Below are 27,183 nucleotides of genomic sequence, written 5' to 3'. Positions count from 1 at the left end.
TGTAGGATAATTAAAGTTACACTGCTAGTAAATGGCAGAGATAGGCTTAAGAACCAGATGTAACTCTCAATATGAAGCCTATGCTCTCCTTTTTGTGCTGCTACCTCCCTGGCAAACTCAAACACATGTGTACATGCACACCCACCTCCCACAGTTTAATTGAAATGTATTTTTACTTTATTTTTTCTTCTTTTGGGTTTTTATTTCAGAATTGTCTTAGGATAGAAGCTTTTCTTCTGAGAGATGACTCTTGGGGAAAATATTGTCTTCTTATACGTCATGGGGAAACCATATATACTAGAAGCATTCTCTCTAGATCTCAAACAGTTTATCCATGACTCTGCATTAGAAATGTAAAACAGCTACTGGAATCACTATTGAAAAGTAGTAATTTGGTAGCGTTTGCTCTAGTCCTGCCTAAAGAAAAGAATGTGCTATGAAATATATCAAGGAACAGTATCTTCTTAGAATAAATGTAATGAATGGTGTATTGTATAGTTCTTTGACTTTTCTCAGTGACTATAGAGGCTGGCACTGCAAGAGACAGCTCCATCTGCAGCTGGAAGATTATTAACAAGTCTTACTAGTATAGTAATGTACTGTTAAATCATGTAGGCAGTGAATTTGAAGAAATATTTTTAATTACATATTAAATTTTAGAATATTGATTGCCATATGACTGATCGGTAATGATCTTCTTTACACAGGTATCTCCAGGAGGTGGGTTACACAGATACTATTCTAGATGTGAAATCTAAACGAGTGCGAGCTTTGTTGGGCTTTTCAAGTGATGTCACTGACAGAGAAGATGACAAAAATCAGGACTCAGTTATAAATGGCACGGAGGCTGAAGTTAAAGAGACGGCAATGATTGGGTAAGTATTTGGTGTAGATGGTGATTTAGAAATAATTATAGTTAATTAAATATAATTTTCAAGTGTCATTGGGTTGGAATACATCGCATGGAATGCAGTTCTTATGATTATTTTAATTAAAGAATATAATTTCTTATTTAATACAAATTTTAATATCTTGAAGCTCAGTCAACTACTATTAGAATCTCATAAAAGATTATATTGAAATTCAGTACAAATTTGTAAGAATGAAATTTCATTATTAGTGAATCAAATCAAAAAAGCACCTCAAAATTCTTTAGACGTAAACCTTTTCTGTATCACTTTTATGTCATAATTCTGTAACTCATCTTTTCTTTGATTAAAATGTCTATTTTAAGTCTATATATTTTAATATATAGACTAAATGTGAAAAATTCAATAGTTCAAAATATGTTATTTTCCTTTTTGGACCATATATCATGCAATTATATATAATTCTTCTTAAATGAGCATGAACAGTTCAACAAATTGAATAAAAAGCCAAAGATTCTCTGAAGTCTAAATACAATGTTACTTTGTTTTAACCCATATTTAGGCTGAAAGAGTGATTTCAATTGAATTCTATAAATTTCCTAGTAAGAACATAGTTCCTGTTATTTGGAACATAAATTAAAAACTATAGGATGAGGTAAAGGTTCAAGGCAGGAATTTTATAAATATGTCACTAGAATCTTCTTAAAAGTATTCATTAATAATTAAGAATGTATTAATTTGTATTTACAAATACAAATTGTTGATCTTTCTCTTTATAGACATAGACCATGTGAGCATTATACCTGGTTGCATTTTTACCTTATGACTTAAGCTAACTTACATAATATAAATATTTGGAGGGACTGTAATAACATGCTTTTTGAAAAACTTTCAGTTATGGTTTTCAGCAAAGACCACTCCATTGTGTGTGACATTGACCTATCTTTCAAAACTGACAAGGATATTACTCTAAATCTGTCAGATTTCTGTAGGAATGGAGAATTGGGGTACTACAGACAAAATACAAAACAAAAAATACCTTTTAGTAGATTTGAAATTTAAGATTATCTGTTTTGAACATTTGTCTATGGGTGTGATGATGTTTTTTTAGGAAAATGTCTTTATCTAAGACATTCCTAATGAACTGGAGAGAAATCTTTCTGGTCATTAAGAAACTGTTTACTGCATTTATTTTGAGCCAAATGTATTTGTCTTATTTGAAAATACAATCATTTCTAAAAGGTGAGTGTTTATTCAACACAACCAAGTCTCTTAGTAATGTAATTTGTCTAGTATGTTGTTTTTGATAACTTTACTTGTAGTTTGCTCTTTTTACCTTGTTAGCTTGGTTTAGCAGAAATATAACATTACCTCATAAAAAAATGACATATTTACAACTTTTTTTTTTTTCATTGTCGAAACTTGTATAAGAGGTCAAAGAAAAAGTTGAGAGGGAAAGAACAGAGAATTGTGAAAATAGAGTTAATAAGAAAAATTTTTACTTTAAAAAGAAAACATTAGGAATCAAAACAATACTGAATCTGGAGGAGGGGAGTTCTTTGATTACCACTAATGTAAATAGATATGATTGTAAGGCACTGTTAAAAGAGTAGTATTCCTATCTTACTTTTTCAGTGAATCCACAGAATTTTAATCAATGACAATCAATGCCAGTCATAATATAATTTGAGGATCTTATAGTATAACAGAAGTTAGTGAAACATATTATGAGTTAATTTTTATGTCAAGCTTAAAAAGATTAACTGAGTAGGTTGTACGTGTTTTAAACTAGAAAATCCGAGTTAACAGATTCTGCCTCGGTGCTGGATAATTTCAAATTCCTTGAAAATGCAGCTGCTGATTTCAGTGATGAAGATGAAGAAGATGATATTGAGGGAAGAGAGAAAAGTGTCATCGATACTTCAACGGTGAGTTTAATATCTCAGACAATATAAACACTTTTAGGAACTTTAATATGTATCTTTAAAGTGTCCTTAAATCTCATTCTGTAGCTTTTTTTCCCCATGAATTTGGGAAATTGAAAAGTTTTTAGTATTGATTGCAAATTCAAGAATGTTTTTACTATAGCACCTTTCTCATGAAAGTCTTTAGTCTGGCTTTTTATTAATTCATTAACCATGATGGCATGTTGGTAGAGGTGGTGAATATGATAAGCATTGTGTGTTTTAACAATGCAGTGTTGTTGGCTGTTGTGGGACAATAGAACCAACAGAGACATGGTGGTTCCTATGACAACTAGCATCAGTTGTGGTCCATGCAGTTTTTGTCTTTCTTGTGAGGAGAGTTGCTTTGGTGGACACATTCTATAGACTTTCAGAACTCTTCCCTTAGATTTTCAAAATTATTTAGGATTATTCTGTATATTTGTTCAGATTTTTATAAGTTTATTGACTTTCCCATGGCATTTTCCTGGCATAAGAGATGTCTAAGTTGCTGTTTCTTCCTTCTCTATACCTCTTCATTTTTCTCCCTTGTTTTTTTTCTCTTTTACCTTTTTCTCTATCCTCTTAGTGTTTTCATTTTCCCCCCTTTGCTCTTCTCTTTTTTTAAGTAAGAGATGAGAACATACTTTGCTTTGTTTAGCAAAATGTTTGCATTTCCTCTTCGTATTTGTTTAAGAATAGGAAGGAGGAAAGTAATATAATATAAAGCAGACTGAACCTAAGATTAAAAGTTTTGAGTTTAAGGTCCACATCTGCAACTGTTTGTGCTTCTTAGTGCTTCAGGCTCATTTTTTTTAGTTTGTAAAATGAGGGTTATGATAAATACCCAGAGAATTTTGTGATGATCAAAAGAGACACTATGTATGAAAATAATACATTTAACTATAGATACTTTATAGGTGTAATTTCTGTCTTTTTATGCCTTCTATTTCCTGGACTCCATTAAAGAATTTTAAATTATTACTGCCAGATTATTGTTTCCCTAAGCCAGTAATACTCTGCTCATAACAGCCCTAACCATTTGATGTCTTAATTTCTAACCATTTGGTGTCTTTTTTTTTTTTAATTTTATTTTTTTTTCTTTTATTCATATGTGCATACAATGTTTGGGTCATTTCTCCCTCCAAAAGTGTAGCCCAGACTGGCCTCAAACTCTTGATCCTCCTGCCTCATCCTCTTCACCTTACTGATTACTGGTGTGCGCCACCACAACCGGCTGGTGTCTTTTTAAGTAACTGAATTCATAAAAAGTCTGTCTTCCAATTAGTTCAGAACAAGCAATGAAGACACCTCTAATGTAAACAGACTTACCCCCATTCAAATACTGGACTCAATTTTTTTTTTTTGTGGTGCTAAGGATTGAACCCAGAGTCTCACACAAGCTAAGCAGCACTCTACCACTGACCTACAGCCCCTGCCCCCAAACATCTTATTTTTTGAGAAAAAAAATACTTCTTAGGTTTTTGTTTTGATTTTCTTTTGTAGTGCTGGACGTGTAATCCAGGGCCTCACATCTGATCGAAAAGTGCTTTATCACTGAACTACATAACCCCAACCCAGGAAAAACAAAGTATTTCTAAAATAATTAGTTGTGTTTTAATAGTTTTGCTAATTTTTAATTTTCACAGCTACAGTTTAATAGATACTTGCTAAAAGAATTTTAAAAATCTAACCTCAGTGGATTGAGCATGGCTTGGAAAATTCAATGCATTTCATATAGACAGAAAAAATGGCTAAAATCTATCTTATTAAACGTTTTTCAGAAACATTGTTTTATTTCTTTAGTTAAAAAGTTCCGTAGATTTAACTAAGGAAATAGAGAAACAAGGCTCTTGGAAAATGCCGGTTATATTTAGGCTACTATATGATTTGGTGTCTTCAAAGCCACATGTTCTCTCCCTTCTTTCTCTTAGCTTTCTTTGGAGTTTGGTTGTTCCTTATGTTAGTGTGGATGATTTTCTTCCTTTGCACCTTCACTTTCCTTATGATCAACCTCTTTACCATACTTTTCTTTACTATTATCATCATTCTCATCATCATTGAGTCAGTATAATAAGAATCTTGAAATTATAAATGCATATAAAAAGTGATCAGTTTCAAACTGTATAAAGGATAACTTCTGCAACAATCTTTAGTTTCTACATTTAGAAACATCAGAAGGAAAAAAGTAGTGGAATTAAGAATTATTACTATTTTAGTAACAGTAAAAAGTATCCTAATCCCCTTTGTGCTATGCTTCTTCTAATGATTTTCAAAGTAATAGTCTGTCTTTTTCTTAATCTGTTTGACACTCTATGCAGCCTGTAACCTACATTTGTTCTTGTCCTATAACTTATATTTGTTTTTGTCTTAATTTTTTAAATTGATGCATGATCTTACTGAAGGTGGGAATGAACTGTACCACTTATGTAAGGAAGAAAACTAATGCCTGCTTAGTATTACATATCCCTTCCCATTTACTGATCCTATATTCGTTTGCACAGCTACAGTTCATTTTTCTTCTATACCTAAACGCTAAACTCACAGGACTTATGGTTTATTTAAAATAGGATAATTGATAGGTAGTGATCTGCAATGAGAGTGATAAATTTGCCGTTTATTTCATTTTGTATAAGGTTACCAAGAAACAAGATATTGTCTTTGTGACTTAATACCTTACATAGTAATAAAGAATATTGAAAATAAATTGAGTTAAGTTTGAGGTTCCAGATACTTCTGGATTTTCCCTGCCCTTTTTGTCAGGCATTCAGAATAAGGACTCTCCTACAAGATGATAGTGATGGCCCCTCTAAATTAAAGCTGGCATTTCATCAGGGTTGGGGCAGTGGATCAAGTCTCTAGGATAGAAGAAGGCAATATGTTTATATGTTGAACTGTGAGGATTAGGGTGGCTTATTGGTATAACTCATCAGTTACAATTTTCTACCTTAGTCTGGCTGCTTAGGGAAAACTATAAGAGATGATTAGTGTATGGTTTGTGAGTACTTACAAAAGAATGTACAATCAGTATGGGTTCTCTATTTACAACCTGCTACACTAAGCTTGGTTTTTGTTGTTACTGTTGTTTGTTTTGTTTAATAGGTTTTGCTAGATGTTAGACTAGAGAGTGCTATGAGGATAGAAGTATTTCCTGATTTTAAGGAAATGCTCCAAATTGTTAAACCAAGTGCTCTAGAATTCTTAAATAATCCTTGATTTTTCTTGTTCAGTGTTTATGTATATGAGGACAGGTAAGCAGATTTCATCTATATTGCCAATTTCATTCCATTAGTAGTAGCACTTGGAATGCTGTGTTGAGAAAGATTTGTGAGACTGTATCTATCTCATTTTGATGAAAAGTCCTATAATTGATAAGTGATACTTGATAATGAGCTTGAGAACAGGGTCATCAAGTCAGGTGTTATTTCTTAGGGCCCATTTATTTAGGCTTAAGCCTTTATAATTTTAAATTGCTCAGCAAAGTTCAGAGATAAAGTCTGATCTGATCATGCTATTTTTGTTTTATACCAACTGAGGAAGTCAAAGTCTAGAGAAGTTGAGATTTTGAAAAAAATTGCAAACCAATCATCCCAGTTTCTTTGGTCCGATGTTGTTTCAGGTGGCCAAAAAAGGAGGTAATTCATAAAGAGCATAGACACATTGATCTCAAAACTTATAATAAAGCTTAAGTTTTAACTTTCTGACTGGATTTGTGGTTCTAGAAATAATTCTAAATATGTTAAAATGAGATGTAACAACCTTTATATTTTCTATTAAATTTAAGCTACATTACACTCTGAAAGATCAACATTTTAGGGTGAAATTGAATACCTAAAGAACTGTTGGGCTCATGCTTATAATCCCAGGTTCAAGACCTGGGATTATAAAGCTAGATCCTGTCTCAAAAGGTAAAATAAAGTAAACTGCCATTGGAGAAACTGATGCAAGGTTAGGACAGTAGAAATAATAGTGGTAACCTAACAGGACCTTGCGATCTTAAGGCATGCATTTCTGAGTTGGTAGTTTTTGTGATTTGTGATTTTGTGAAGGAGTAATGGAGTATTAAAATGTTATTATGGTATATTCTGAAATATTCTTGTATTGTTTTATGAAGTATATTATCTTTGGGTTAGATTTGAATATCTGCAAACTACATAGATTGCATCCAAAAAATGTAAGATTTGATTCTTGTTCTCATAATATGTGGGGTGTCAGGGACATTTTTCATCTATGTATAATTTAAGTGCATGTCTTACATTCCAGTGATTTCATTATATAGTTTTTTAGTTTATTTAAAACAAACAAGCCATCAAAGCATTAAAGTTTAAATTGCCGCTTTAAAATGTATAACATATGTTTTTTAAAAAATGGTATGTATGGTTTTCACTGAGTTAAATAGTGCAGGTTTTTTGTTTTTGTTTTTTATAGCACAGAGGTTTGAACTTAGGGCCTCATGTTTGCCAGTCAGATGCTCTTGAAGTTTGAGCTATTCTGCCAGTCCTTTCTTGTGATGGGTTTTTTTTTGAGATGATAGGGTCTCACGAACTATTTGCCTGGGCTGTCTTCAAATCATGATCCTCCTGATCTCTGCCTCCTGAGTAGCTAGGATTACAGGCATGAGCCACCGATGCCAGTTAATAGAGTTTTTTAATACAGCAAAGATATATTTTCTGAAGAAAGCAAATCGTGTTTCTTATTCATCATTAAATATATATCCTAATATTTTAATTTAGCATGTTTTTCATTAGATTGTTAGGAAAAAAGTATTGCCTGATACCAGTGAAGATCGAGATACAAAAGAAGCTCTAAAGGAGTTTGATTTCTTGGTCACATCAGAAGAAGGAGACAGTGAATCTAGAAGCACAGGTGATGGAACAGACTGGGGTAAGCAACCATACTGAAGCTGACCAAAGATTTAGAACTGAAGTTAACATTTATCAGGAGGGCAATGTCTTGAAGAACTATGATGTTGAAATGTTGAAAACCAATGAAATTTTTACTCCTGTCTCTTTTTATCCACAGGGTGTATTTATGTTTAAGGAAGCTTATCTAACTGTCTATCTCATACACATATTGTGTATACACACAGTACAGGAGGAAAAGAATTTGGTTTAAAGTCTGTTGTATTCTGTTTTTGGCTTAGACAGTAGAACCTGCAAGTCTAGATTTTATGTAAACTTGAATGAAAGAATGTAATAGAGGATTTTGGAGATGTATCTCTGGCATCTTCTGTGCAAAAAAGACGATGTTAAGAATTACAGTTACTCATTCTTATTTAGATTTTGACAGTTTTTGAAGGCATAGGTTTGGTTTTTTTGTTTTTGCCCAGATTACTCTAAATGGATCTAATATTTTTAACTTCTAACAAGAGTGAAACAAATATTTTGGGGAAACTTCCATAGCATAGATCATTCTAATAGTTGAAAGTGCATTTTTGCTATCAATAAGAAAGGATTGTTATAAATTCCTCAATAGTGAAAAATTCTATAGCTGTGTGTGTATATAAGTATGTGAGTGAAGAAGAGAGAGATAGAAGGAGTGCTTAGTATTTGGACAAGTATTTATTGAGAAAAATGTAGTGTTACTAATAATTTTAGTATTATTTTAAGTTTATCTTTATAAAAACCTCCACTACAATGTTCTTAAAAGATGACCCAATGTCTTCTTATTTGAAATTAGATGTTCCTTTAAGTTAACATTTTGTCCATAAAGATAAAAGTAGCTATAAACACGATTTGAGATTATTTTTATAGAATTATTGTTATCTAGATGTGCATGTGTCATATTATGAACATTTCATTTGTTCTTATTCAAGCAGTTACTTGAAGTATTGATTTCAGTATACCTTCAAGAACTAGAACACAGGTTGTGTTACTAAAACACAGGTATCACTTAGTAATCATGAAAAACATTTTTACATTTTTAGCTAAAAGCATTAGAAATACTAATTTAAACCCTTATTTTTAAGATATGTATTCTCTGTAGGAAATACAAAAGAATTCTAAGGCTAAAAGTAAAAAAATAAGATATGTTTTCCTTCTCTCACTTGTATTTAAATTTTCCCTCCTTCACACTTGTTTGATCATCATATAGTGGTTGATAAGAAAGTCACTCTTCGGTAAATTCAGGAAGAAGGTTGCCTAATAATTTTAGTAAACAAAAAATATGGTTTTTTATCTTTATTTTTTATCTGAAACACTCTACAATGAAACTTATTTGTGATCATCTCAAGGAATGAAATATCTGGAAGAGGTACATAAGACTGCTTTTTCTTTTCTGTATTCAAGGTAGATTTCAACTCCTCTTCTTTACCAGAATCCATTATGATGTTAGAGGTATTTGTTGAATCTTACAGTGACTTTTCCTATGGAAGTGTTAAGCATGCTGCTGGTACAAGTTACTATTTTTTGCTTTATTGGAACTTCTCATGAGAGGATGGAAGTAATTATACTAAATCCAGGTTTTTACTATCCCCTGAACTCATTTGAAAATGCTTTCTTGGCTGTTTGAAAGGTTCATTTGCCCCAGAATCATTAAAAACTAATATTCTGGTACAGTGATAATATTGACAGTAGTAACTTATAACTATGGCACACAGTAGATTTTTTTCATCTGCCTTTATTTTTCCTTAAATTATGTAAATTTTCCATCAGTATACTTGACCCTTTAAGATCTTACCTTCAGAGAGAAATATTAAAAATAAGAGCTGAAATCAACGAAATAGAAACCAAAAAAACCATACAAAGAATTAATGAAACAAAAAGTTGGTTCTTTGAAAAAATAAACAAGATCGATAGACCCCTGGCAAACCTGACTAAAATGAGGAGAGAAAAAACCCAAATTAGTAGAATCAGGAATGCAAAAGGGGAGATAACAACAAACACCATGGAAGTCCAGGAAATCATCAGAGACTACTTTGAGAACCTATATTCAAATAAATTTGAAAATCTAAAAGAAATGGACAGATTTCTAGATACATATGATCATCCAAAACTGAACCAAGAGGAAATTAATCACCTGAATAGACCTATAACACAAAATGAAATTGAAGCAGCAATCAAGAGTCTCCCCCAAAAGAAAAGTCCAGGACCTGATGGATTCTCTGCTGAATTCTATCAGACCTTTAAAGAAGAACTGATACCAACCCTCCTTAAACTGTTCCATGAAATAGAAAGGGAAGGAAAACTGCCAAACACATTTTATGAAGCCAGTATTACACTTATCCCCAAACCAGGCAAAGACACCTCCAAAAAGGAGAACTATAGGCCAATCTCCTTAATGAACATTGATGCAAAAATCCTCAACAAAATAATGGCAAATCGAATTCAGCAACACATCAAAAAGATTATTCACCACGACCAGGTAGGCTTCATCCCAGGGATGCAGGGGTGGTTCAACATACGAAAATCAATAAACGTAATAAACCACATTAACAGAAGCAAAGACAAAAACCACTTGATCATCTCAATAGATGCAGAAAAAGCCTTTGATAAGATCCAACATCATTTCATGATAAAAGCTCTAAGAAAACTAGGAATAGAAGGAAAGTTCCTCAACATTATAAAAGCTATATATGACAAACCTACAGCCAGCATTATACTTAACGGAGAAAAATTAAAACCGTTCCCTCTAAAATCAGGAACCAGACAAGGATGCCCACTATCTCCACTCCTATTCAACATAGTACTGGAATTCCTAGCCAGAGCAATTAGGCAAGAAGAAGGAATAAAAGGAATACAAATAGGTAAAGAAACTGTCAAAATATCCCTATTTGCAGACGACATGATCCTATACCTTAAAGACCCAAAAAACTGTACTCAGAAGCTTCTAGACATCATCAATAGCTATAGCAAAGTAGCAGGATATAAAATCAACATAGAAAAATCATTAGCATTTCTATACACTAACAATGAGCAAACGGAAAAAGAATGTATGAAAACAATTCCATTTACAATAGCCTCAAAAAAAATCAAATACCTAGGTGTAAACCTAACAAAAGAGGTGAAAGACCTCTACAAGGAAAACTATACACTTCTGAAGAAAGAGATTGAGGAAGACTATAGAAAGTGGAGAGATCTCCCATGCTCATGGATTGGTAGAATCAACATAGTAAAAATGTCGATACTCCCCAAAGTAATCTACATGTTTAATGCAATTCCCATCAAAATTCCAATGACATTCATTAAAGAGATCGAAAAATCTACTGTGAAATTTATATGGAAACACAAGAGGCCACGAATAGCCAAGGCAATACTCAGTCAAAAGAACAATGCAGGAGGTATCACAATACCTGACTTCAAACTATATTACAAAGCAATAACAATAAAAACAGCATGGTACTGGCACAAAAACAGACATGAAGACCAGTGGAACAGAATAGAGGATCCAGATATGAAGCCACACAACTATGAGCAACTTATCTTTGATAAAGGAGCTAAAAATATACGATGGAGAAATAGCAGCCTCTTCAACAAAAACTGCTGGGAAAACTGGTTAGCAGTCTGCAAAAAACTGAAACTAGATCCATGTATATCACCCTATACCAAGATTAACTCAAAATGGATCAAGGATCTTAATATCAGACCCCAAACTCTTAAGTTGATACAAGAAAGAGTAGGAAATACTCTGGAGTTAGTAGGTATAGGTAAGAACTTTCTCAATGAAACCCCAGCAGCACAGCAACTAAGAGATAGCATAGATAAATGGGACCTCATAAAACTAAAAAGCTTCTGTTCATCAAAAGAAATGGTCTCTAAACTGAAGAGAACACCCACAGAGTGGGAGAAAATATTTGCCAATTATACATCAGACAAAGGACTGATAACCAGAATATACAGGGAACTTAAAAAACTAAATTCTCCCAAAACTAATGAACCAATAAAGAAATGGGCATGTGAACTAAACAGAACTTTCTCAAAAGAAGAAATTCAAATGGCCAGAAAACACATGAAAAAATGCTCACCATCTCTAGCAATAAAGGAAATGCAAATTAAAACCACACTAAGATTCCACCTCACCCCTGTTAGAATAGCCATCATCAGCAACACCACCAACAACAGATGTTGGCGAGGATGCAGGGAAAAAGGAACCCTCTTACACTGTTGGTGGGAATGTAGACTAGTACAACCACTCTGGAAAAAAATTTGGAGGCTACTTAAAAAGCTAGACATCGATCTACCATTTGATCCAGCAATACCACTCTTGGGGATATACCCAAAAGACTGTTACTCCAGAGGCACCTGCACATCCATGTTTATTGCGGCACTATTCACAATAGCCAAGTTATGGAAACAGCCAAGATGCCCCACCACTGACGAATGGATTAAGAAAATGTGGTATCTATACACAATGGAATTTTATGCAGCCATGAAGAAGAACGAAATGTTATCATTCGCTGGTAAATGGATGGAATTGGAGAACATCATTCTGAGTGAGGTTAGCCTGGCCCAAAAGACCAAAAATCGTATGTTCTCCCTCATATGTGGACATTAGATCAAGGGCAAACACAACAATGGGATTGGACTATAAGCACATGATAAAAGCGAGAGCACACAAGGGAGGGGTGAGGATAGGTAAGACACCTAAAAAACTAGCTAGCATTTGTTGCCCTTAATGCAGAGAAACTAAAGCAGACACCTTAAAGCAACTGAGGCCAATAGGAAAAGGGGACCAGGAACTAGAGAAAAGGTTAGATCAAAAAGAATTAACCTAGAAGGTAACACCCACGCACAGGAAATCAATGTGAGTCAATGCCCTGTATAGCTATCCTTATCTCAACCAGCAAAACCCCTTGTTCCTTCCTATTATTGCTTATACTCTCTCTACAACAAAATTAGAGATAAGGGCAAAATAGTTTCTGCTGGGTATTGAGGGGGGTAGCGGGAGGGGGTGGAGTGGGTGGTAAGGGAGGGGGTGGGGGCAGGGGGGAGAAATGAACCAAGCCTTGTATGCACATATGAATAATAAAAGAAAAATGAAAATAAATAAATAAATAAATAAAAGATCTTACCTTCAAGGAGTCTGAAGAATATGACAGCTATCTAGTGACTAACTTTTCCTTCAAGCAAAGTGTGGAATCCAAGGAGAAGTTAAAGTCAAATACATCTCTCTTTTGTCTTATTCTCTACTGAACTTATTTATCACATTACTTATGTGATAAAATTAGGCACAAACTGAAGTCTTTGACTGAGAAGTCACACATCTGCATAGACTGTCATTGACGGTCTTATTGCAGGAGTACTTGGGACTGGTTTTTCTGCAAAGACTACTTTTCCTTGTTTAATGTCCTTCACTTCAATGTGTGAGTCATGGTCCAGTGTACATAGTACATGTGTGTACATTTTAACTTAGCATGCTATGAAGTAACTGGTGAAAATACGAGTGGTTGTTCTTATATCTGAATTGTCACACTCTTTAGTAGAAGGCTAGATATATTTATAGGTATGAATGAATAGAAGCTCATGGACTGGAGACTTCTTTACCAGTAGTTTGGCCTTGTGTGTTTTAAGAATTTTGAAATTCAAATTCAAAGCACTGAACTTTGAACAAAGTAGCATAACTAAATTGCAAACTTGTCTAGTTGATTGGGCATTTAAACCATTTTAAGTGTTCCTTCTATCTCTCAAAAAGGAATGATGCTGAGGTTAAGAATCTGGTTAGTTTTTGGCAAGGAAGTAGGTACCTTCTTTGACATGCCATTGCTGTTATTCAAGAGTCTCTTAAGATTACTGTAAAGCTAAATTTTTGCTTCAAACAACTTGAAGATATTCCAGGATTCAAAATCCTCCCCCCAGGTTTAATTTATTATTAAGATTCGATTAGTGAAAATTAACATTTTAAATTGTAAGATCCTTCTGGAAAAACAGACTGTTTTTATTAGTAGTAGTTGGTAAGTACATAAAAATGATAAGTTTTAAAAGTTGGATATTTTGTTTTGGTTTGGTTTAGTTTGACATAGGGTCTTTCTCAGTAGCCCAGGCTGGCCTTGAACACATAATCCTCCTGTCTCAACCTACTTAGTACTGGTCTACAGGCATGCACCACTATACCTAGCTTAAAAATTGTTTTTAATAGTGTTGTATTCAGAATTCAATAAACAGTTTTCCAAGTTGAGTTACAACATAATTGTTAAAAATAGATTTCTTTTTATTCTGATTCATTTCAGATAATTCTAATCTTTGTTCAACAAATATTGATTGATTGATATTGTACTTTCTATGAGCCAGGTCTTCTGGGTGAAAATTCCTACTCCTGTGGTGTTCACAGTCTACTTAAAAGATCTAGATGATGAGTAATAAACATAATAAATGATACAGGGTGTCAGAATGTGATAAATGCTATAGAAAATAGAAAAGGAATAGGGTAAGGGAAATAAGGAGATCTGGGGGTTGGGTGGGATAGAAAGGGCAGGTTAAAATATGGTGGCCATGGTAAAATCCATTGATAGTGTGGATAGGATGACATTTGAAAAATGACTTGAAGTTGATGAGGGAGTTAGCAATATGATATCTGAAAAAAAAAAAAAAGATGTACAGGAAAAAGAAAGCCAGAGCAAGTGCCCTGAGATAGCAGCATTCCTGATGTGCTTAAGGAATTCAAGGAGGCCAGAGTAGTTTGGGCAGAGTGACTACAGGGGAATTGTAATGAGAATTGGTCAAATTATGTAGGGCCATATCTATCATTGGTGAGATGGGGAACCATTGAATGGATTTGATCAGAAGGGTGACATGATCTAGCTTTTAAAGCATTGCTCTGGCTGCTATGCTCAGAATAGATTACCCAGACAACTATTGATGGTGGACTTGTGAAAGGAGTGGGATTAATTATTGCAGCATTTCTAGCAAGAGCTAACAGTAGTCAGAGAAGTAGTAGATGTGCTAAGAAGTCAGATTCTGGATGTGTTTTGAACATGGAGAAAACAGTATTTCCTGAAATATTTTATGTGAAGTGGGAGAGAAAAGTTTTTGGTCTGAACAATTAGTAGTATAGAATTGCTATCAAATGAGATAGAGACTGTGTGAATGGAACAGAATGGGGAAGGAAACTGAGAGTTTGTTTTTGCATGTTTAATTTGTGACATCTTAGACTTCCCAATGGACATGTAGAGTGAGCAGTTGGATAGATAGGTCTTGAACTCAAAGTAGAGTTCTAAGCTAACACTTCCATAGCAGCATGTAGCATGTAAATTGTTTTATAATAAATGTAAACTATACAACTTAACATTTATTCTTCAAAATGTCTTCTGAAATTGTGATTATTAAATGTTATTTTCTACTAGAAGCTATTTCCTATTTTGAGAATTTATCAACTAACACATCACTTAAATTATTTTAGATTTTGAACTTGATTAATAAGTTTTACAAAATGCTATTTAGCAAGCCAGTAAAATAAAAATTATGTGTTGTTGAACACAAGCCAAAAGCATAAAACTCTTGAAATGGCAAGATTGTTGAAGATGATTTTGTAAATCTCTTATCACATAAATAAATGTAAATAGTTTTTGTGTGATTCTATTCCTGGTAGAACTCATACAATGGAATGAAAATGAGAGGTTCTTGACTGTAAAGTGTTTGGACTTAATTTATTAAAAGTCACTTACATTTCTAGGTTTATTTTTTCTGTCTATTGTTAATTAGGAAGTTGAATTGATGATTGTTTCTTATCTATTATATTTTGTGTGACTTACATACCTGATAAATAAATAATGCTTATTTTTAGTTAGTGATGCTGTGTAGAAAATCATTGTTGTGTCTTTCAGACATATTGACTTAGAAGGTGTTCAATATCTTATTGAAAAAGGCTGTTTCATTTGTTTCACTCTGTTTAGAAAAGGAAGAACAGTGTCTCATGCCTGAAGCCTGGAATGTGGACCAGGGAGTAATTACCAAACTCAAGGAACAATACAAAAAGGAGAGAAAGGGGAAAAAAGGGGTGAAGAGTAAGTGGAAAACATTGTATCTGTAAATCATAAATCTTTCCTCTTTTACATCTCCCAAGTTTTTTTTTCAATGTTTTCCTAAAATTACTTACTCTTTTTCATTTCTACTCCTGACCTCATTCCTTTTCACTTGCTCTCAGGGGTTGAAATTAAATGGCTAGCCATTTGATTGTGAACTTAAACAAAAACCACATACAAATATAAAATCATGACAAATTTAGAACCTCATGAGAATGTTGGACTGTGTATTTAAACATAGTGATAAGTTAATGTTTTGAAAGTACATATGCTTAGTTTCAATGATATTTATTTCCAATGGCAATTTATAAATCTCATCTAGCTTGACCCTCTGACAATCCACCAAGTTATTGCTTAGCATTTAAGATCTTGGAAACATAAGGAAGTTAATTTCTACCCCTGAATATGCTACATGTTCTCAATACACAGTTTATTTACTCACAACCAGTATATGCTATTCAGAGCATGGAGTCAAAAATGTAACTTTAAAGTGTTTGTTTTCTAATTGATAAGTTTTGACTAATTTAATTTATAGCAATATTATAAATTATGTTCTTTATTTTCAATAAAATGTGTGCCACATCAAAAAAATAAAAGCCAGAATGTAATTTCTAGCCCTGTGAATCATATAACTTATTATACAAATAAAAAGTTTAGCAGTAGGTCTAATTAAGTATGTAAAATGGTACAAAAACTTTGAAAACATCCCTAAAAACAACCTTCAACATCTTTTTAGGGGAGCAAAGTTAAACTACTTTCTTGTGTTTCCACCCTCTTTGACAGTATAAACATGAACCTCCCTTTTATGGTAATAGGAATTTCACCCTTTCAGATACGAAAATATTGTAGGGCAAGACTAAAACCTTGACTTAATGAGAAATGTATTTATAAGTTGCAAAAGACTAGAGGATATGTTCCCCTACTCCCCTTTTTTTAAAATGATGCTGAAGCATATCAAGACTGGTCCTGCTAGGACATCTCTTACAAACTAATAGTTACTTAAAAACATTTAAATCTTTATTTAAATATAAATATTTAGCTTGATTTGATAAAAAGTCGTTGTTAGCATAGTTTCAACCATTACCTATTGGAAGATATCATTTAGTGTTATCTCAATACAGATTAAATCAGAGTTAGAAAGATTAATATTAAAACGTAGCATTTCCTATATTTTATTTAAATATACTGATAAAAATGTAATTTTAACAAATATATTGAGATATGAATTCTAATAGCTTCTGGAGCCATGGTCAAGCCAGTTAAAATGAAATTTTGAGAAAAATCTATATATCATACATGAGGAATAATTTTCAAATTAACTTAACTTTGATGCATTTCTTTTAATTTGTGCCATAAAAATGAATATCTTGAAATGTAAAAGATCTTTTGATTTGAAAGATAGCCAGGACTTACATAGAGGTCATTTACTCTCACATAGATTATTAGTTCTTGTCAAATATCCGGGCTTCACTGTAGTTGGAATTTAGCACTTAAGAGCTAAAACCACACCATTTGACTGGAACAGCATTCCAACCAATAGTAGCAATTGGATTTCCTAAATCTGAGGATTAGGATCCATGTTCAGGTGTTATATAGCACATGTTACATATTTTTAGTATGGTAAAGAAAAATTAGTCCCTGGGAGAGAAATCTTAATGTCTTTCACTGAAGATAGAGGGAATTTGGATTGCAGTTCAGCACATTTTCTTTATCATTTTTAGTTTGTTATCTTGATAAATAGCAGTGTGGGAACAAGTTAAGATTTACGATAAAAAGAAAAATGAAGCAAAACTTTCAATTGGTATATGAAGCATTCATATATAAACCACCATAAATATATTTTTAAATGGAAAAAAAAGTTGGAGTCTTTAAATTGATGTAGTATAAATATTTCCAGTCAAATTGTGTACTCCAGTCATATTATCTTGAAATATATTTCTAGGTATTAGTTAAAATTGATTAGGAATAGTTGTATTCTTTGCTGGTATAGGAAAAAACCATAATGGACTATGGGTAAGATTTTCCCATTCTTAATTAAACTTATAACAGGAAAAACTACCGACGATCTGTTTCAGCCTCTATCCTATATAAAACAGTCAAAACAGGGATGTGGGAGAATGAAGAATCAAAGCTCAGGTAAGTCATTGGCAGGGCGTAAAACTTCACCTTGGGTATCATAGCTTTAGGATGTAAGGCAGCAAATGCAATTTAATTTAAACAAGCAGGGGTTTTATTGCTTAATTCAGTACACAGTTCACAATCTAAAGTGTCTGTCTTCATTTAGAGCACTGTTCATTGATTCAATTATCAATATGTCTTTTAATGGTCCAACTTGGACATGAACATTCTTTTTCATGCCAGGAATGATTTAATTAGCTTAATGAAATGCAAGTAAGACATAATTCTTTTCAAGAAATAAACTTTTATAATAACTTGAAAACTTTGAAGATAATTACTTCTTATTGATCAATCTAGGAGGATATTTTTAAAGGTAAATGTTGGATGATGTAAAAATAAGGTTTATGGCACAATTTTGATGCAGTGGATAATTCTATTTTCTCTTTTTCCTCCCCCCCCCCTCCTTTTTTTTTGGCTAGGGCCCAATAGGTCAAAACTGCAGGATATGCTTGCTAATTTGAGAGATGTTGATGAGCTTCCTTCATTGCAGCCATCTGTGGGTTCACCTTCCAGACCCAGTAGCTCCAGGCTTCCTGAACACGAAATTAATAGGGCAGATGAAGGTAAGTATTTAAGATACTCTGGAGCACAAAAAGCACTTGGACATAGAGCTATAAATTCGGTCCTTAGAAAAGACTCTTCTGTCTTAGAATTTTGCTCTGCAAATATTTAATCTACACAGTATTCTCTAAACACAGGCTCCCTTACATTAAGTGGGAGTCGATTCTAACTTTAGTCTTTAAGACTTGGCAAAGAATGCATAAACTTAATAACCAACTCTAAATTCTGGTTTAGCATACACTTTATGGATTAGTAGTAGGCCCTATAAATACATCATCCAGCATTGAAAAAATTGAGTCTAAAAACAGGTGGTAAATGCTTACTTTGAGATTTATTTAAGCAGCCTATCATTGATTTAAATAAAAAGATAGTAAATTCACTTGGCAGTCACATTTTCTGCTTCTTAGGTTTCCTTGTTTCCTTTCAGTCCTTGTGTTCATGCCTATGCTTTCTTGACAGATGTCATGTAGAATAATTCAATTTTACTTTATACTTAATTTATACAAATAATCTTCAAATTTATAACTTTAATACTTCACACTACTTAGACTTTAAATGAAACCATTCACCATTTGAATATTTTGTTGCTCCAAATTTTGGGGGAGGGAGGAAGGGAGGGAGAGAGAAAGAGAGAGAGAGAAAGAGATGAAGGGAGAGGAGAAGGAGGAGGGGGAGAATGAGGAAGGGGAAAAGGAAAGGAAAAGAAAGAGTGTGTATTTAATTGCATTGACTGATACTTCTTGGGTCCGGTCCACTTTCAGAAAGAGCTTCCATAACGTGTGTGTAATCCATAATTCTATTTATTTATTATTTTTATTTAGAAGGTAATGCAATATTTAAGAGGCACAATTAAATGATTTTATAAAGCTGATTAAGGCTAGTAACATTCAGTTACCAAATAGACCTGTAGCCATGAGCTCTAAAACCTCAGAGAGCAAGATTCCCACTTAGAGATTTGATTTGATGCCTACTGTTGCTCTCTCTTCAGCCTTGAAGTCTTCTGACTATCCACTGTGTGTGAGGAGATAGTTGTTGCCTTACTTGTTTTCAGGTTTTACTGAGCCATTGGTAAACATTAGTTAAAATTAGCCATACTATATGTGTCTTGGTATTGTTTTGAAGTTGTCCTTATTTCACATTTTAACAGAGTTATTGGGACATGTTAGAAATGAAATCAAAATGAGACCTAGCCTCATAGTCTCACATGAGTCATTCGTTTGAAATTTTGGCTTGAAAATTTCTGTTCTGACTTAAACAATTTCTGCTCCACATTAGTAAATATTTAAGTATATAGAATTGTTTGAACCCCTCAAATGACTTATGGAATTTTAGATAAGATTTTATTATTGCTGCTATATTATATGGTGGCTTAATAATCTGTATTCAGTTTTATTTTGACAAAGATTTTAAGTAGAGTTTTTGCCACTAGTACTTTTAAAAACAATCATTTCATTTATTCAACAAGTATTTATTATTAGACATAATTGACTATTAGTATCAAGAACATCTTGTAGATCTGTTTTTCTGCATGTACTAATTAATACAATTGATTGGCTTTTTTTTTAGAAAAAGTCAACTTACCTCTTCAGCAAATAGAATTTGAACTTTTAAATTCGTCTAATTGACTCATAAAAATTTATCAGTAAAGTAACCACCTCTAGAAAACTATTCAAAGACCTACTCTGACAGTTTGTCAGAATAATTTTCATTCACAAAGTGTTGACATTTTGATGACCAAATAAAATCTGTCTTAAATATCTTCATGATATTTGTTGAAAGGATTGCACTATTGGGTTCAGTAAGAATATTTGAGCTTACAAAGTGAAGCTGCATCTTGAAGCACAAGTTGGAAGCTAATGGAAGTGTTCAAATGGTCTTTTGAAAATCTCTTTGAGGACTGTAGGTGTGACTATATGGGTGTAGATCAAGTGGTAGAGTGGTTGCCTAGCTGCCTAGCATGCGGGAGGCCTTGCGTTCAATACCCAGTACCACAATAAACTCTTTGAAATATGCATTTTTAGATGAAATAAAATATTCCTACAAAAATGCTAAAGTAATAAGGAAACAGCTCAGTAATTATCACCAAGTCAGAATTGTCATCCATCTGTTTCACTGCACCAATTCAAGAAGTAGAACATTACCAAAGCCCTCAAAAGTCCAGCATACACTTCTCTTCCCTGCTTCCCAGTCTTGAGTTTTTTAATACCACATGTTAATTTTTTCCTCAAATAGGCACATTTTTACAATTTTAATCACTTGTGTTTGAAAATTTAGTCTTCCAGATTACAGAATTAATTAATTTTATTTTGAATATGACCATTGGTATTCAGAATCACTTGTTATGTGTGCCTAGTAATTGATAGAAATTATTTGAATAATTAGCATGAAATATCAAATGGGGAAGGCTTACTTTCCTTAGTAGTACTATTTTTCTCTGTAATGAAAGAAAAGGATAGTAGGGTATTAGATTTGCTTCATGTTTTACTTTGCTAATTAGGTGATGTCTTTAGCTGTGGATAAAATATGGAAGAAGGCAATCAATTTTTCAAGTTTTTCTACTCACTGAATTTTATTGTGTTTAAAGCATTTTAAAATAATTACATGGGTACATTCCTTAAAAAACATTTAGTACAAGCAAATGATACCAACCATTGACTCTTTAAAAGGTTTTTAATGTTTGATTTGTCTTCCCCCTTCAGTGGAAGCACTGACATTTCCTCCTTCTTCCGGGAAGTCATTCATCATGGGAGCTGATGAAGCCCTTGAAAGTGAACTGGGACTTGGAGAATTAGCAGGCCTTACAGTGGCCAATGAAGCAGACTCACTAGCTTATGATGTAAGTGGTAGCTTTATTTTTCATGTTTTTACTCTACCCCTTTATTATTTAGAGTTTATATACCATTTGGTACTCTTTTAACAGCTACCCTGGTGATTATCATAAAATTCTTATTAATTTTATAAGCAAAGGCATTAGAATACTTTTAACTCTTGTCGAACTCCACTCTCCTTACATACTGGGCTCATCTCCTTACTCTTGTGTCCTTCCCTGAATATCCTGGTTTTTCTACACTATTTTGTTTGTTCTCCATTTTTTATGTTCACTTCTGCTTTTTCTAATTGTATTTACAACAAAGACAATCCAAATTACCCAGTTTATCATGGCTAGAAGCAGAATTTCCCATTAGATACTGTTGTTCTTTCTCTTTTAACCCACAAAGACTTTATCCAGTATCCAGTGGAACTTAGTCTTCTCTCTAGAGAGAGCGTATTCTGTTTTCATCCTTCCTCTCTTGAGAAGGTAGTGGAGTTTTAATGCAGGACCTTGCACTTGCTAGGCAGGTACTCTACCACCTCAGTCATGCCCCAAGCCCTTTTTGTTTTGATTATTTTTTTGAGATATGGTCTAGCTCTATGGCTGGCCTGGACTGTAATCTTCCTATGTTTCTCACACAGCTAGGGTGACAGGTATGCACCATCATGCCCAGGTTTTTTATTGGTCAAGATGGAGTCTCCCAAACTTTTTGCCTGGCCTGCCTTGACACACAATCTCCCAATCTTTGCCTCTGAGTACTTTAGGATTACAGGCATGAACCACTGTGCCCAGTTATTTTCATCCTTTCTAATTCTTAGAAAATTTGGTGTTAAGTCAGCACCCAGTTCCCAAAAATGTTCCTAATTTTATTTAACATGCTAATAATCTGCTGCTGTATACAAATTATGACAATATATAACAGATTAAAACAAAAAATATTATCTCATCATTTCTGTGGGTCAGGAATCTGGGAGCAGCATATTTGGGTAGCTCTGGCTAAAAGTTTCTCATGTAGTTGCAGTCGGATGTTGGCAGTGGTTGTTAGTCTCACCTGAAGCCTTGACTCGCAAACTCTATATGTGGTTGTTGGAAGACCCTGGGTCTTCACTGAGTGTTGATTGGAGGTTTTAGTTTCTCATCACATGGGCCTCTCCATGGTCTTCTCAACACAGCAGCTAGCTTTCCCAGTATGAGAACATGTGGAAAAAAGAGTAGTCAGGGGATATAGCTCAGTAGTAGAGTGGTAGCAAGCATAAAGCTAGTATTCTAGTATTGATCCCCAATACTAGAGAATAAGAGAAGGCAAGTGAGTGCAAGAACACCTAGGATGAATAGTTTTTTTTTTTTTTTTTATTCACATGTGCATACAAGGCTTGGTTCATTTCTCCCCCCTGCCCCCACCCCCTCCCTTACCCCATCCCTCTCCCCCCCACCCCCTCAATACCCAGCAGAAACTATTTTGCCCTTATTTCTAATTTTGTTGTAGAGAGAGTATAAGCAATAACAGGAAGGGACAAGGGTTTTTCTGGTTGAGATAAGGATAGCTCTACAGGGTATTGACTCACATTGATTTCCTGTGCGTGGGTGTTACCTTCTAGGTTAATTCTTTTTGATCTAACCTTTTCTCTAGTACCTGTTCCCCTTTTCCTATTGGCCTCAGTTGCATTTAAGGTATCTGCTTTAGTTTCTCTGCATTAAGGGCAACAAATGCTAGCTAATTTTTTACCTATCCTCACCCCTCCCTTGTATGCTCTCGCTTTTATCATGTGCTCATAGTCTAATCCCCTTGTTGTGTTTGCCCTTGATCTAATGTCCACATATGAGGGAGAACATACGATTTTTGGTCTTTTGGGCCAGGCTAACCTCACTCAGAATGATGTTCTCCAATTCCATCCATTTACCAGCGAATGATGACATTTCGTTCTTCTTCATGGCTGCATAAAATTCTATTGTGTATAGATACCACATTTTCTTAATCCATTCGTCAGTGGTGGGGCATCTTGGCTGTTTCCATAACTTGGCTATTGTGAATAGTGCTACAATAAACATGGGTGTGCAGGTGCCTCTGGAGTAACCTGTGTCACAGTCTTTTGGGTATATCCCCAAGAGTGGTATTGCTGGATCAAATGGTAGATCGATGTCTAGCTTTTTAAGTAGCCTCCAAATTTTTTTCCAGAGTGGTTGTACTAGTCTACATTCCCACCAACAGTGTAAGAGGGTTCCTTTTTCCCCGCATCCTTGCCAACACCTGTTGTTGGTGGTGTTGCTGATGATGGCTATTCTAACAGGGGTGAGATGGAATCTTAGCATGGTTTTAATTTGCATTTCCTTTATTGCTAGAGATGGTGAGCATTTTTTCGTGTGTTTTTTGGCCATTTGAATTTCTTCTTTTGAGAAAATTCTGTTTAGTTCACTTGCCCATTTCTTTATTGGTTCATTAGCTTTGGGAGAATTTAGTTTTTTAAGTTCCCTATATATTCTGGTTATCAGTCCTTTGTCTGATGTATAGCTGGCAAATATTTTCTCCCACTCTGTGGGTATTCTCTTCAGTTTAGAGACCATTTCTTTTGATGAACAGAAGCTTTTTAGCTTTATGAGGTCCCATTTATCTATGCTATCTCTTAGTTGCTGTGCTGCTGGGGTTTCGTTGAGAAAGTTCTTACCTATACCTACTAACTCCAGAGTATTTAGGATGAATAGTTTTGTAACCTAAGTTTGGAACTAACTTGTTATCACTTCTTTTATATGCTATTGGTCACACAAACCAACCTTTATGATGTTTGGAGGCATGGTGTAAATATAAGGAGGTAGGGTTGATTGGTAACCATTTTGATGGCTGCCTGTCATATTAAAACATTCAGAAGGAATGTCATTTCTACGCATGAAAACCTTTTAGCTGTTTAACAAAAGCAGTTATTACTCAACTCAGTTTTTTCCTCCCCAGGATAACCAGCCTCAATTGTTTCAGTATAATGTGTTTCATGTTCTTACCATGCTAAGTATGACATGTCCTATTCAGTTTTTTCTGCATATCTTTTAACTTCTGGGTACTACATTATAGTTTATATTGATTGTGACCTCTGACACCAGACTGCTTAGGTTTTATTGCAGTCCCCTGTACTTGCTAAGAGGTTCCCTGGGCAAGTCACTTAACTTCTCTTTTCCTGATGAGTCAAGTCTTTAAAGTGAGAATAATGCTAATTCCTGATTTATAGAGTAAGTATGAGGATTAGTGAATTAATGCAGGTAAAAAGTGGGCATGATGTTTATTCTTACTGCATAGTTATTATAAAGATCGAGTTTTGAATAGTGTTCAAAATAATGAATAATACTCAAAATAGCAACTATTATTGCTGTTTTCCTCATTATTGCGTGGTAATATTTTTCCACTGTGTTACCAATACTTGCCTCTTTTTTAAACCTACTGTGATTGTTTACTTTTGTGTATGAAGATGTTAATAGTCCTTATGTAAAGTCGAATGTCTATACTTCAGTTTTCCTGTTAGTTAGAATGAAAAAATAGTGTGTTTTTGAGAGGGACATAAAGGACATAATGATGTGTTTCTTTTGCCAGCAATGTAGTTTTTGTAATGTCTGATTGTCTCTTTCATTTTTAATATTTTCTGTTTACAAACCTTATTTCCAACTTCATGAAGAAAACTTTATTAGAAAGTATTGAAAAGTCTCAAAAGTATGATTATATTTTAAAATGTTGACAGGTTTAAAAATAATTTAGTTTTTCAACTCTTACCCAAAATGATACTTTCTATACCATAATTTAGATTGAATTACTTGGTTTAAAAAGCATCATCATTGTATTAGTTAGCTTTATATCACTGTAACAAAATATTAGAGATAGCCAACTTATAAGGAAGGAAGGTTTATTTTGATTCACAGTTTCAGAGTTTCAGTTTGTTGTCAGTTGGTCTATTGCTTTTAGGCCTGTGGTGAGATATATCATGGGGGCAAGTGTCAGACAAAGCTGCATACATACTTCATGGCTGGAACCAAAGAGAAAAAAAGAGAGGATTTGAGGTCCCCATATCTTTTTCAAGGAGAAACCTCCAGTGGCCCCTTCCACTAGGTCCCATCTCTTCAACGTTCCACCACCTCCCAATAATACTACAGTATGGTGACCAAGCCTTCAACACTTGGGTCTTTGGGAGGCATTCAGGATCCAAACCAGCACTAGCAAAGATCTGGCTTGAGTTATTATTTGACTCACTTTTTATATTGAATCATGTTAACTTTTTTTAAATTACAGCTTTCATATTTCTTCAGAGAAAACTACGGTTTTTTTTTTTCCTATCCTGAACTAAATGTATAGATATCTTTGCTTTGTTTCTTTAATAGATAGCAAACAATAAAGATGCATTGAGGAAGACTTGGAACCCTAAGTTTACATTAAGAAGTCACTTTGATGGCATCCGAGCACTTGCTTTCCACCCCATTGAACCTGTTTTGATAACAGCGTCAGAAGATCATACACTGAAAATGTGGAATTTGCAGAAAACAGCCCCAGCCAAAAAGTGAGAATATTGTGCTTAAACTTTATTTGAATATTTTAGTTAAACTTCTCAGCAGGAAAAAAATATATTTAATTAGATTGCTTTTCCTTTCATACAGTCTAATGTTAGGTTGGAAAACTGGCATTTAAGAACAAATGTCTTTATCTGATGGTTTTCCCAGAATTTACAAATGCTGAGTACAGTCTTCAAGCATACAATGTTTTAAATGGCTATCTTCTTTGGGGAGCCCCTTGTCTCTACTGAAGATTCCTACTGTTAATATAAATAGGCATGTTTAAAATGATCAAAACTCTAACTTGACCCTGTTCCATTATTTATTAATTTTGGGCAGACAGTATAGAGGAGGGGAAGGGCTAGTTGGGAGAGCAGTGAGGGACCTGTCTTTGGTCTTATCTTTTAGCCTTGGGTCTTTAGGTACTTTCCATTCCAACCAGTTATGTCTAAACTGAGACTCTGATATTGCCTTTACTTAATTGTTTGTTCTTGCCATGGGCCCCTTGGTTTCTAAGTAGCAAAAGACATGATTTAGTATAAACTCTTTTATAAGTCCCCGAAGCTAGACTTGATTCCACTTGATAGGATCCTTACATTGTCCATAACTAGCATCTGCCAGCAAGAGCCCTTTTGCTCAGTGGCATGCATGCTGTAAGCCATACACAGGACACATAAAATGCTTGATTTATCAGTCTGTAACAGATAGCACCACCAGATCTTGAGAAAACTAAATGAACCCTAATTTTGATCTTATATTTTCAGCAGAGAAAAATTATTTCCTGTTTATACATTATGCCTTTTTCCTTTCTAGTTCTTTGGTCACAATGCACTAGCTCTTATTCCAGCACAGTCACATGCAGCTAGAGATACAAATGTCTCATTTAGAAAAAAATTGAAATAAGTTTGTTGTTGGTGATAGCTTAGTAAAAATACCTTCACATGCAAATAACAGTAACTTGTCTACCTTTGAAATTAAAACTTGGAAATGACCTATAAAAGTTGTCAAATCTCATTTAATTACATGAGTATTTGGTGTTATCCCCATTTTTCTGTTTTATTTTTAATATAGAGGACTCTGAAGTTCTGAAAGACTAAGTAACTTGCCTAAAGTTAACTACCCAGTTAATGACAGCACTGAAAATCAAATTCAGAAATTTATTCCTTCAAACCCCTACAATTTTTCCTGAGTGAAGTTGTCTCTCCCTTTAGTCAAGTAGGTGATGATAATGCTAAAAGCATTGTAACAGGTATTTTACTAACAAGGAGCTTGTTTCTTGACACCATGACAATGTGAGTGGACTTAGGTAAGCTTTCTGATGTATCCTGTAGTTGAGAATAGTTT

At 33.9% G+C, this 27,183-nt stretch overlaps 1 protein-coding gene across 2 annotated transcripts in view; it reads left to right on the top strand.

The window, feature by feature from the left end:
• The window catches only part of Strn (striatin), a 103,127-nt gene that overhangs the window by 56,148 nt on the left and 19,796 nt on the right, over positions 1–27,183 (top strand). Inside the window, exons 5-12 of one of the 2 annotated variants that reach the window (XM_074049506.1) lie at positions 708–875; positions 2,662–2,797; positions 7,561–7,696; positions 15,639–15,749; positions 17,817–17,903; positions 18,365–18,508; positions 21,206–21,342; positions 25,672–25,847. In XM_074049506.1, coding sequence (XP_073905607.1) covers positions 708–875; positions 2,662–2,797; positions 7,561–7,696; positions 15,639–15,749; positions 17,817–17,903; positions 18,365–18,508; positions 21,206–21,342; positions 25,672–25,847 — 1,095 coding nt within the window. The remainder of the gene's footprint in view (positions 1–707; positions 876–2,661; positions 2,798–7,560; positions 7,697–15,638; positions 15,750–17,816; positions 17,904–18,364; positions 18,509–21,205; positions 21,343–25,671; positions 25,848–27,183) is intronic. The other variant, XM_074049507.1, reaches the window with a different exon arrangement.

This window comes from Castor canadensis, chromosome 12 (assembly GCF_047511655.1).
Source record: "Castor canadensis chromosome 12, mCasCan1.hap1v2, whole genome shotgun sequence".
NCBI lineage: Eukaryota > Metazoa > Chordata > Mammalia > Rodentia > Castoridae > Castor > Castor canadensis.
The sequence above is the reverse complement of the archived record's forward strand: the minus strand, read 5'-3'. Positions and strand labels throughout refer to the sequence as shown.